The sequence below is a fragment of the Neolamprologus brichardi genome, chromosome 15, assembly GCF_056152115.1.
Source record: "Neolamprologus brichardi isolate AB-2024 chromosome 15, ASM5615211v1, whole genome shotgun sequence".
NCBI classification, from domain to species: domain Eukaryota; kingdom Metazoa; phylum Chordata; class Actinopteri; order Cichliformes; family Cichlidae; genus Neolamprologus; species Neolamprologus brichardi.
Window position 1 is genome coordinate 5,529,038 of NC_142118.1, and position 11,371 is coordinate 5,540,408.

At 41.3% G+C, this 11,371-nt stretch overlaps 1 protein-coding gene across 1 annotated transcript; it reads right to left on the bottom strand.

Moving 5' to 3' along the window:
• Positions 1 to 2,076: 2,076 nt before the first annotated feature.
• Positions 2,077 to 10,650, bottom strand: wdr20b (WD repeat domain 20b). Its single transcript, XM_006793049.2, has 4 exons — positions 10,359 to 10,650; positions 7,787 to 7,969; positions 4,233 to 5,642; positions 2,077 to 3,899 (listed from the first exon to the last, which is right to left on the bottom strand). Exons 1-4 carry the CDS (start codon positions 10,605 to 10,607, stop codon positions 3,843 to 3,845), a joined length of 1,899 nt encoding a protein of 632 aa, XP_006793112.1. The 5' UTR covers positions 10,608 to 10,650; the 3' UTR covers positions 2,077 to 3,842.
• Between the last annotated feature and the right edge of the window lie 721 nt (positions 10,651 to 11,371).

Consider the following 11,371-nt stretch of genomic DNA (forward strand, 5'->3'; position numbering starts at 1 on the left):
GTTATCTAAATTGCAGTTGAAAAGGCGCAGAGGAAAAAAACTGCCTATCCACTCTAGAATCCAGGCCAATTGTCAATACAGCCATCCTAATGAAGCAACTTTGTATTCCATGTTGCATTTAATTTGTCACCCTCTTATCCCGACTTTGTAATATAACTCATTCTTTAATGTCTAAACTAACCATAGGTCTTAGCAGCGGGTTAAATAAACATCCCTGCGGAGCTTGAAAATGAAACTAGATCAATGTGATCCTTTCCCCAACTTGACTAGACGTGTACGTTCAAATCTATCACTGACATAAAGGCATGAATTAATTTTTTCCCCTCCCTCCTCACAGTATCTTAAGATGTCAAGTTTCTGCATCACATGAAATGTTGCTCAGTCTGGGCTTCTAGCCCCCGAGAGGCAATATTAATCATTCATAGACGTTGCACACATTGCAGGTAAACAAAACTCTGGGTCAATATATGGAGACATGCAGACGAGGGAATTGCATCAGTGCGAAAAGATGGTCAAAGAGGGATTGTGCAGTGGGATTCGTTTTCAAGCTATTGAATACCTATCAAAGAGGGCCCATTTCCCCGAAGGTGTAAGATAGATGCAGCTCTTTTCAAGCCTGTGCTCGACGCTACTGTAGTTTGATTGCCATTCAAAGGTGATCGGGTTTGTAAACAGCACAGAAAGCACAATAATAGCACATATATTACAATCAGTGGGGTTTTTGTTTTTAAATGTAAATATCTCACTAATTCTGATTGACACTTGCTCAAGCTTGATGTTGCCAGCCCAGAAGAGATCAGTAATGCAGTCAGAGCTATTTTAGTGACAGCCTGACGGGATGATTGTGCCAGTCTATCCTGCTGATCACACCTTTTTTTCCCCCTCACATAACAGCGATGCCACCGGCTGCCGGTTTAATGGCTATGAGTGCTTGTGTTTCTCCTAAAAGTAGCTCATAAATTATGGAGAAGCAGTTTTATTCCGCTCTTTGAATATAAAATATATATGAAGTGGAAGCAATACATTTGTGATGGGAGAACAAGGGGGAGACAACAGGATATAGGCTACATATCACATAGACAGCAATTTCCCCGTTTGATCAAGTGATTGTTATGGAAAAAACATTCCAAAAGCTCTCATTTGCCTAAACAAGACTGCCACCTGCTGGTTAGCTGCAATACTAATACTTCAGTAGTCATGGAGGTAATTCTCAAAATGAAGTAAAAGTAAATTTTAGAAATCTCCTAGATAAGGTGTGTCAAACTTAAGGCCCGGGGGCCAGAATTGACACGGTAAATTCGGTCCACTGGATGGTTTTGGAAAATGTGAAGGAAGGCATCAATTTTTGACTTTTAACTGTGTTTTTGCTAATAAAAACCTCCCCCATGGCTGTTCATTCGTTCATGCTACACCAGAGTAATTCATTAACATTTAAATAACAGAAATCTGCCAATTTTCTCACAAATTATTTCAGAAATGTCTCTTTATTTGATTTTGTTTTTTAGAATTGGTCCACAAAAAGGGACATTTGCTGTGAATAAACAAAAGCTTTGTTTTGCAATGACAGGACAGTCTGTGTGATGAGCAACCAGAGGTTTTCCCGCTATCTTACACATTTATTTCTCACTATTTAAGCCAGATTTCATTCATTTACCGCAGCAGGATTTCTTTGTCATGTTGAAAAACTGAGATGTTGTTACAATTGCAAAGCTTATAAGACATCTCTGCAATTAAATCAAAAGAAAAGGGAATTTTACTCATCCAGGTTGCTTTAGATCAAAGTGGGCAGTACGTGGCTCACAATGTCAAATGAGTTTGCCCTAGAACCCTGCCCTGGAACCAAGCCATCATGGGAAATTATTAGTTGTGCTTGTCCTTCATTATGAAGTGAAAAAAATTAATACTTCTTTCCCTATGCGATAAAAGTAAAGGTTAACAATGTAAGAAATTCACATTGTATTGAGCCTGACCGCTTATCCAGGCAGAAGAAAGCATGGAGGTGCATGTCCATCTAATAAGTGTTGCATGAACACGTGGTTTCATGTGTAAATAAACAGTGAACACAAACAGAACAGGTAGTCTGTCAAAGCTGTTTTAATAGGCGTCACATGGAGGAAAAGGCTCCCACTGTTAATATCCTTAGTTCTGTGTGGGTGCCTGAAAAAGCACCCCTCACCTCAAGCACCTACCCCCGCCACCGAGTGCTGACGCACGTCAGCTGGTAATTCAACACAGTGTCAAGTTTGTTCACAAGTTCAGCATCAGTTACTGGCAATATAACAGAAGTCACAGATTTCAGTCCTGTGTGCAGAACAAGGTTGTCAGTCTTATTTGTTAAAGTGAGTTTCACAAGTATTATGACGGATGGGACTGCTGCCTATGGGTGAGGGGAACTATGCCAGCGTTGGTCTTCCTGTGGTTTACCTGAGCTCGAAGTGATGGCTGAATTATAGACCACTGCCTCTGCGCCTACCTGTCTACGTAGTAAAAGGAATCTGCAGCGACAGGCTAGCTAGCATTCAGCACTACCTGTTAGACAAAAGGATAGACATTTCCTATACCAAACGTTTCATTAATAAAAATACACCTGAAATTTCTCTATGTACAACAGAAAAGAAACATTTTCACCTGCATATTCAAGATTTGTTTTAATATTAGGTATAGATTTTCTGTTTTAGAAATATCACTATTTTCTGAAATGAGGATTTTCAATTAATGTAATATGATCATTTCACTCATAAATCACTGATGTACAATATTTACATATATTACAGAGCCCATTTCATCCGAAACAATATTAAAATAAATGCTCAATAGATACAAAGTTTTTGTTTTTTTAAATTCTATTTATATAACAACCTTGTCAAGGAGTCCTTACACACTCCAAAATGTAAAGCCATACTCCTCTAACTATTAAGTGCAAACAATTTTTTTTTTTCATATAAAAAACTATGATTGCAGCATCCAGCGTTGAGACAAAACGATAACAAGCCGTTTCCCCAAGTGCTTTCAAAGCGTTTTGAAAAACTTGTTCCACCCTCATGAGTTCAAAACATACAAGGGAAGGAAAAGAATGAAAGAAAAACAAAACTGTGCAAATAAACTCCTGAGTTTGACAACTCGGACTTAAAAACGTTTCAAAAGGAAGTAAAAGGCAGTCTCTCTTGGGCAGGTGTTTGACAACCGTGACTGCACAAGGAATCACCCAGGAGGTGAAAAATAAGAGACTTCGCTTTGGGGATATGCTGCTGTCGCTCCAAAACAGTCCCTCATCTTATTCCCTTTATCTGTGAATATATTACATTTATTTTTTCTCTTTCTTTTTTTCTTAAAAAAAGGGATTTAATTAAACGCACACAAAAAGGTCAGGTTGAGGCATCATCACAAATGCTTACACCGTGTCTAGTCTTTGAAGATTTACAGGCACAAGAGATTGGGGGATTAGTTTGTTATTGTTAGACTAGACACGTTCTGATATGAGCATAGATGCAATAATGAAGCCAGTCAAACCTTCCCATAAGCCTCCTGGATGATTTAAAACTTGCCCTCTAACTTCCAATAGCACCCTTTAAACCCACTCCACCTCCCCCACACAGGCGCACGCGCACACACACACACACGAAACAAAGGGGGTCAAGTTTCTAACTCTGGCCTTGGCCAAAATTCTTAACATGAACAGTAACACAAAGAGAGCATCTGGGTGCTTGTAGTGATGAGAATGAAAGGAAACACTCGAGGTCATGTGATGTGTGACTGTGTGTGAAGAAGCGCCGCAGGGCCTCGGCCGTGGTCGTCCCCACGTCTCTGTTGCGTGGAGCTGTTATTAGCAGCACCAGCATCGACTATACTACTGTTCCACTGGGGGAATTGGCTGGGTTGTTTTGAGATGATAGCAATCCCTGTGGAGAGACAGATAACACACATTGATAATAAAGGTTTTTACTCAAATGTAACACGAGAGGTAGAACAGTGAGGCCGTGAGGTTTGCTCTTTCTTCTTTTTTTTAAACAAACTGTCCTATTTATAATCAAAACTGATGCAGGTTTATAATATATAAATATATGTATAGATATATAGAGAGATAGATAGATATAGATATATATGAGGTGTGAACTCAAACCCAAACCCAACTGCTTCTGAATGCAAGAATTACTCAAAAACAAAACAACAACAACAACAAACATAACTTTAAAGTGTCACAAGAGAGTATTCTCATGAGGCCCGTCACTCACCACTTTCCCAGGCCTAGCCCAGGTGCAAACGAAACCCTCCTGACAGGCTGTTACCAGACAGTCCTCCAGGAAGATTAACACAGTGAGTCTTTCGTGAGCTATCTTTTTGCACACCAGCGGTTCCAGCAGCGGCACCTCCTCCATGCGTGGGCACAGAGTAGTGCCTAAAGTCTTAGCAGCGTCAGCTTTCGCCATCTTTGACGAGCTGAGCTGGTTTAGCTTGTCGCTGCTCTTGCTGCTGATGTGACCCATGCTGTGGTTTCTCTTGTGGTCCTTCTCGTGGCGTTCCTTCCGCGAGTCGTGTAACGACAGTGTTGCAAACTTGCTGACGCTGGTGGCGATGAAAGCGCTGTCAATGATGCTGTTGGCCTTGGTTGTGGCGGTGGTGGTGCTGCTGCTGCTGTTGCTGCTGCCTGTGTTACTGTTGGGGGTGCTGCCCCCCGCTGGATTTGAGGAGTGAGGCAAGCTATTGGACCGAGGCAAGGTGCCGGGGAGGGAGTTAGTTGGGTTGCCGCTAGTGCTACTATTGCTCAAATTGTCTTTACTGTTGGTGCCACCGGAACTGGTGGTCGTGGACAGAGTAGAAGGAGTTTGTCCTGTTGCTGGAGGGCTTGTGGCACTCATAACATTAGTGTGTGTTCGAGTGCGGGACAAAGGGAGGTGAGGAAAGAGAATGTCCTCTGTGAGGTCCCACAAGCACAGCTGGGTGTCCTGTCCCACTGAGCCAAATCTGTAGGTCACACTAACCGGCCTACTGTCCGTAGAGTTTCTCTTAGAAAGCCGAGAATGAGAACTGTTTGCTCTGTCTCTGCCTGCACCGAAGTGATTCTGCTCGTGAAAGTCCTCGTCGCTGCCACTAAACTCCGCAGGCAAGTCGCCATCCTCAACACTGGTGGTACAGTGGTCAAACGCCACCACGCTCACCCATGACTTGTGGCCATGCCCTCGTGCAATGACTCTACAGTCCAAAAATGACCAAACCGTCACCAGGTCGTCCTCCCCTCCTGCCACAATATACCGTCCATCGGGGCTCCAGCACACGCACAGTAAGCCACCGAAGTAGCTCTTCATAGTTCCGTGTAGCTCTGCGGCATCAAAGCCAAAAACCCGCAGGAAGCCATCCTGGCTCGCACAAGCTAGAAACTTTCCATCTGGGGAGAAAGCAAACTCATTGAGCGCCCCTTCGCCCACTGTCCACCGCAGTAACGGGTTACGAGCCGATTTGCTCTTGCAGGTATGCACAGCATAATTTTCACCCTGCTTAAGGAGCTGGTAGTGAGGTGCTGTGGTGCCACAGGTGTTTTCCACATTGTACAAGTACATGCTGCCACTGGAGTGAGCCACAAGAAACAGGCTCTCTGAACCAGGAACCCATCGCACACACGTTACTCTCGACTTGTCGATAAGTCTCTGGAAAGAGAAGAATAGAAAAAAGGAAAGACAAAGCAAAAAACAAGGAGACGGGTCAGCTAGTGGACTAGATCAAACATAAACATAATTTCTTTAAGGATTAATAAAGTATTCTGATTCTGATAAACATATTATTGGGAGCCTGTACAAGGAAAGTTCATCATATCCATGACACCTTTTTTCTATTTGTCACCACTTACCCCAAAATCAGCAGTCAAGCTAAGGGGTCACACAAAGGTGATTAACAACATGCTAAGTCAGGTTTCTCGATCTAGCTATGAGGATGTTCATATGAAAGAATATGACCAATCAGAAATGGGGTAAGACTAAGGGAAGCAGAGTGATATACACTATTGTATTATAAAAATAGAGTTTAAAGACATAATAGAGGCTTAAAAATTAAACTAACACGTGCATGAACACACACTCGCGCACGAGCACACACACGCGTATCAGGGCTAAAGCTATTGCACCAGAGAGTTTGTGTGTTTGAGACAAAAGTACAGTAAAAAAAGAGTCATCTAAATATGTCTATGTTGTTATCTCAGTCAGAGAATGTCCAGGTCATGGGAGTCTGGACTGCTTGAGAAGAAGGCAACTGGTATCTTTTGTGGTTTGTGAAAATGAGCCACCATATAATTCAAATATGAAGGTTGCTACAGACTAAAGCATATATGCGCCATGGCTTCCCCAGTGTAACCAATTTTTGTATAGTGGAAGTGGAAAGTAACACTGTCTGATCGCCTTCAGAGATCAGATGGGCAGATGACACCTGTGTCTAAATAGAAACCTATAAAGCAGAAGCCTGCATAATGACTGAAACCAACCCACTGAAGGAACAATGGACTGGGAGGTCGGTTCAGTCGTTATGCAAATGTACTGTTTATAAGATTGGGGAAACCTGCAGTCAGCTGAGACTGAAGAAGTTACTTTAATGAGTGATGAAATGTTTCTCCCACTGAAAACGCTACGTCCAGATGAACAGAATCAACTTTTGGAGACACCTTATTAATATGAGAATAAGTGCACCAGAACAAACCTCCGACATCCACCAGGGAGAGAGAACAACAAAGGGAAATAAACTGTTGTCCAGTATGTGGCAAGTATTTTAGATAAGTTCCAAAAAATGTTCTCCAACCATTAACACCCTAGTACACGTTTCACCATGGAAAACCCTCAAGACAAAAACTGGCTCATCCCAAGGCTAAAATACTCTAACATAAGCTAAACAACACAGTGTAATTCAGTAAGCAGTGTTCAAATTTTTACATGGGAGGAACCAAACACCCACTCCACAAATGCATTACACAACATAACAGAGCCACCTCAACAGGAAAAGGACAGGACAACACCAAATACCTCATATTATGATAAAGTGAGGCAAAGACTCATAGAGGATTCACACCTTGGCCCTGATTACAATAATGACCAAAGCCTTGTTTCACATCTTGGCTCATGTGACGACTCACATAATTAACAGTGGCTCACAAGACCTCAGGACAACCCCCACTAGAGATTAAGTCATTGAGATTCTCCACGAGTTGTTTTAGAATTTTACAAAACCTCTTCGATGAGAGGGGAAACTCTTCAGAAACCAAAAATAAAGTTCCTTTGTTTTGATGCATTCATGATGCTGCTCGATTATGTGTGAGCTTCATCTTCTTTGGCCAGCTAGACTGAAAAAGCAATATTAATAAAGTTTAGTCTATTCAAAGTACAATAAAAGTTTTAAAATGACTCACAGACAGCTTGGACAAAAGGAAGAATTTATATTTATTACTAATGCTCATCAGAGAAAAACAAAGACTTTAGATTTTCTTTTCTTTTTTTTAATTTATTTTTTTTTACAACCTTTAACTATCTACGCACTTGGATCACAAGGATCATCTAGGATTAGTGATGCTTCATTCCAGAAAACTGAACATACCTGTTTATCTCTTACGTCAAACATAACCTGTAGAGCAGATTAGGTCTACGGTACAAATTATGTTGGCGATGTACCCTGGTAAGTAGTGGACCACATTTGGAACACTGAAAATCCAGGGTTAAACCCAAAGTTACATTATTAAGCCTCAAATCCTTCTTCATAGTACAAGGCTCAAGAGAGGCAAGTTGTCTTCAAAACAATGATAACTGCTACCCACCTCCTCATTGAAGAGTTTGCTGGTTTCCTTCTTTATTGGGTCTATGAGCTGCACCTGGCCAGCTGAGAAGCCCACCAGCAGAGAGACACTTTCTGCTGTAGCTGTGAGGGGGTTGAAGTCATGGCACGTAGGCTGCGTTCCTTTGTATATCCTCTTGTCTATGGGCTTACTAAGATCAGCAGCCTGCAATTACAAACACATTGACATGACTAAAAATAAATTAAAGAAACTGTGATATGTTGTTACATGCAGAAAGTCATTATTCCAAAATAGAAAGAAAGAGCAACAAAGCCTGACTAATGCAAATCTAACATTTGTGACAGCTTCATGTCTATCACTTTCTTCAGGTCTATTTTGGGCCATAAAACAAGTCAGAGAGAAAGGTTAGGAGTTGCAACGCTTCTAAAGGTATCAGTGTTGTCAAAGAGGCAGCTCAAAATAAAATGAGATAAAATAAGCATCTATGGCTGCCCGACAATACAAGTGCTACGATGATGCTGTGGCTAGACTGTCATAAATCATTTATACAAGGATGCTTCATATTCCACCTGGGTTAGAGACAGAAGACATATTACCAGGGATGTTCAGCTGCTAAGATAAAGTTTAAACAGAAATAAATACCTCAAACAAAACTTGCTTGATCCCAACTGTTTGCAGTGGATCTGTCTAATCCTTGAACAATAAACTTTATATACAACTCACTGTGCTTCAATTTCTTTTACCCACTATCCTGTATATGGCTGAAAAACTTTGAGATGTTAAGTGGCAATCCCATTGATTGTAAGATTAGTGGTTTGACCATATGCTCCTTCTTTATGCACATCACTGGGTCTTTGAACAAGACATTTAACCCCAAAATAATCCGGATAGTCAGGCCTTCACCTTGTAATGTGTGTGTGTGTTATCCATCTATGTTAGCTATCTTTGTGAGGACCGAAATCTGCATTCTACTATACTTGTGAGAACCAACAGTCACTTGTGAGGACACACACCGGTCCTCACAAGTTTGAAGGCCTTTTTGAGGCTCAAAATGTGGTTTTAGTGTCAGGGTTACAATTAGGCTATGGTTAGGTTTAGGGTAAGGGTTCGAGTTAGACATTCATTTTTAATGGTTGGGGTAAAGGGCCATTATGTCAATGAAGGTCCTCACTAAGATAGCTGAATGCGTGTGTGTGTGTGTGTGTGTGTGTGTGTGTGTGTGTGGCTGCACTAGTTCAGTCCGTGCTCTGGGATTCCAAAACTTGATGCGGAAGTTTTGATTGCTGAGAATTGAGAATTGCTGATGTTAAAAACCACGCGAGACGTCCCTACATCAGGAAAATGAACCTGAATACAAATGCTGTCCCTAAAGCTAATGCAGCATTTACTCTGGTTCAATTTTGTTGCATCAACAGGTTAACATTGCTGTTTACTGGCAAACAGTTATAATGGCTCATATTTACTCCCTGCAGTTTTGATTAAGTAGTAAACGTGTCAGCATTTTTATCACTATTCTAAAATTTTCTCTAGGATCTCTTTTCCATAGACAGCGGTGTTGTTAAATGTTTTGACATTGCAGTTTTACAGTTGCTCAGTCAATCTGAGGATTTTTTTTTAATCAAAAGGAAACGTCAAACACTAGCCTCAGGGTTCAAAAACTGTAAAATCGAAACACACAATTCTGTGGCTTAACTTGCTGTCAAATAACAGACTTCATAACTTTTCAAACCCAAAGGTTGCCCTTTACCAAGTAGTACACCATATTAACTTGGAATTATCCAAAATAAGTGTTCCTCTTTGCACTTTACTTTTGTTAAAGACGACAGAAGAACAGCTCTAACATTAACGTCAATATGCAATGTTAGAGTTTTCGTGGAAAACCAAAACACGAACAAAAGTGTGAGTCCTTATTAGGATGCTTGGCCGCTACACCCGGCTTACGGGTCAAGCACATCACCAGCATGATCACCGCTGTCACAGTCACCATCGTGTCTTGCTGCAATGACATCACCACTGCACGCAACCTAAACAGTGGATCACATTGCATCACAACCCAGTCCTGACAGTAGCGTTCCCACATCATTACACCACGAAAAACAACACTGTTCACTTCCATGCCCACAGCTTACAAAGTCTAAAGCTTACATGCAGTCAGTGGCTTCTTTAAAAGGAACAACAAAGTTGTTTCCTGTCTGTATTGCCACCGACAGTGTAGAGGTGCACTTTCCACGTAAAGAAACGAGGATAAACAAACACCACATAACATGACAGAACAGGAGAAGCCTTTTCTCGTATAGCACAGTTCACTGGATAATTTCACAGCTTTTCGCCGAATTAACTAGCGAACCTTGGAGGGCGCACAAATCTAATCGAAGCAACAACAACAACAACAACTGTGGCGATGTTAGCTAAGAATGCTAATCAGTCTCTAACTTAGCTAGGTTTGCTACATGGCCTTGTCTTGATAATCTGCGCACTTAAATAACAGAAGCCGAGAGAGCTGACAGCTGGTTTGCAACGCATTTAAATATGTCAAATTAACGGACTGCTCCCGAACAGCGGTTACTTTGCCTCCTCGCTCAGTACTGTTTACCTTTCTCACGCCTTTGTAGATATAAAAGTAGAGTTCCCGGCCCACATTGAAACAGATCCTGTCGCCGTTGCCGGACTGGTCGTTTACATTGACGAAGGAGACCTTGACGGGATTGGAGCCCTGCGAGTTGAAAGGCACCCTGTTCGGGCGGCTGTATTCAGAGTGAGTGAGGAGTTTGTAGACACCTTCTCGTGTGGTGAACTGAGTTTTAATTTCGTTCATCTCCTTCCCTCCTCCCTCCGCCGCCATCTTGGAAATCGCCGTTCATCCTTGTCCTGGCCCCGGATGTCAGCGAGAGCGCATGCGTTGGACCGTTGCGGTCGCAGCCATGCGTACAGTGAATTATAGAGTCAAGCAGAAAAACAGAAGCGTATGCGCGTGTAAAACGCGATTGATGTAAATAATAAACACATCGACTTAAAATAACTCGCTGTTAATATTTTTTGTTGGTAAAATCAATGTTTTTTTACAACTTTTATGGACCACCAAAGTAATAAATAAATTAGATTTATTTTGAATGAATACAAATAAAAATTCTATGTAATAATAAGAAAACTTATAGTGAAAAAGCTTTCAATTGAGTATAAACAGAGTAAACAAAAATAAATATTATTAGTAAATTTAAAAAAAGGGGGGGAGGATCTCTCTGTGCAATAAAATCTTCCATAGTCAAGGCAAAGACAGAAAGTTCTGAAACAGAAAACCAAGACTGAAACTCATGGTCACTTCTGTAATCAAAGCACCAAAGTAAGAACCATCCCGGGATGTAAAAACTACCTTCTGGCACTAAGTTCCAGAAACATTGCTATTATTATCATTCTTCCATTTCATTAAAAAAAGGACTGACTCACTGTCTTACTCAAACAGAATAGTGGAACACCGAGAAAGTTGGCTTCTCTCTTTCATCAGTTTACACTGAGGTACATGAGTATTCAGCTTCTAGTAACGTCTGCTACCAGCTGAAAACATTTCGATTATGTAACGGATCCCTAGAAAGTGCGATACACTGCCCT

What these genes read in the sequence shown, in the direction of transcription:
- wdr20b (XM_006793049.2), bottom strand. Translation starts at nt 10,607, where the DNA reads ATGGCGGCGGAGGGAGGAGGGAAGGAGATGAACGAAATTAAAACTCAG. An exon ending in GCAAACTCTTCAATGAGGAG is followed by an intron (nt 5,643 to 7,786) that starts GTGGGTAGCAGT and finishes TTCTCTTTCCAG; the next exon opens with AGACTTATCGACAAGTCGAG. An exon ending in GGGCTAGGCCTGGGAAAGTG is followed by an intron (nt 3,900 to 4,232) that starts GTGAGTGACGGG and finishes GTCTCTCCACAG; the next exon opens with GGATTGCTATCATCTCAAAA.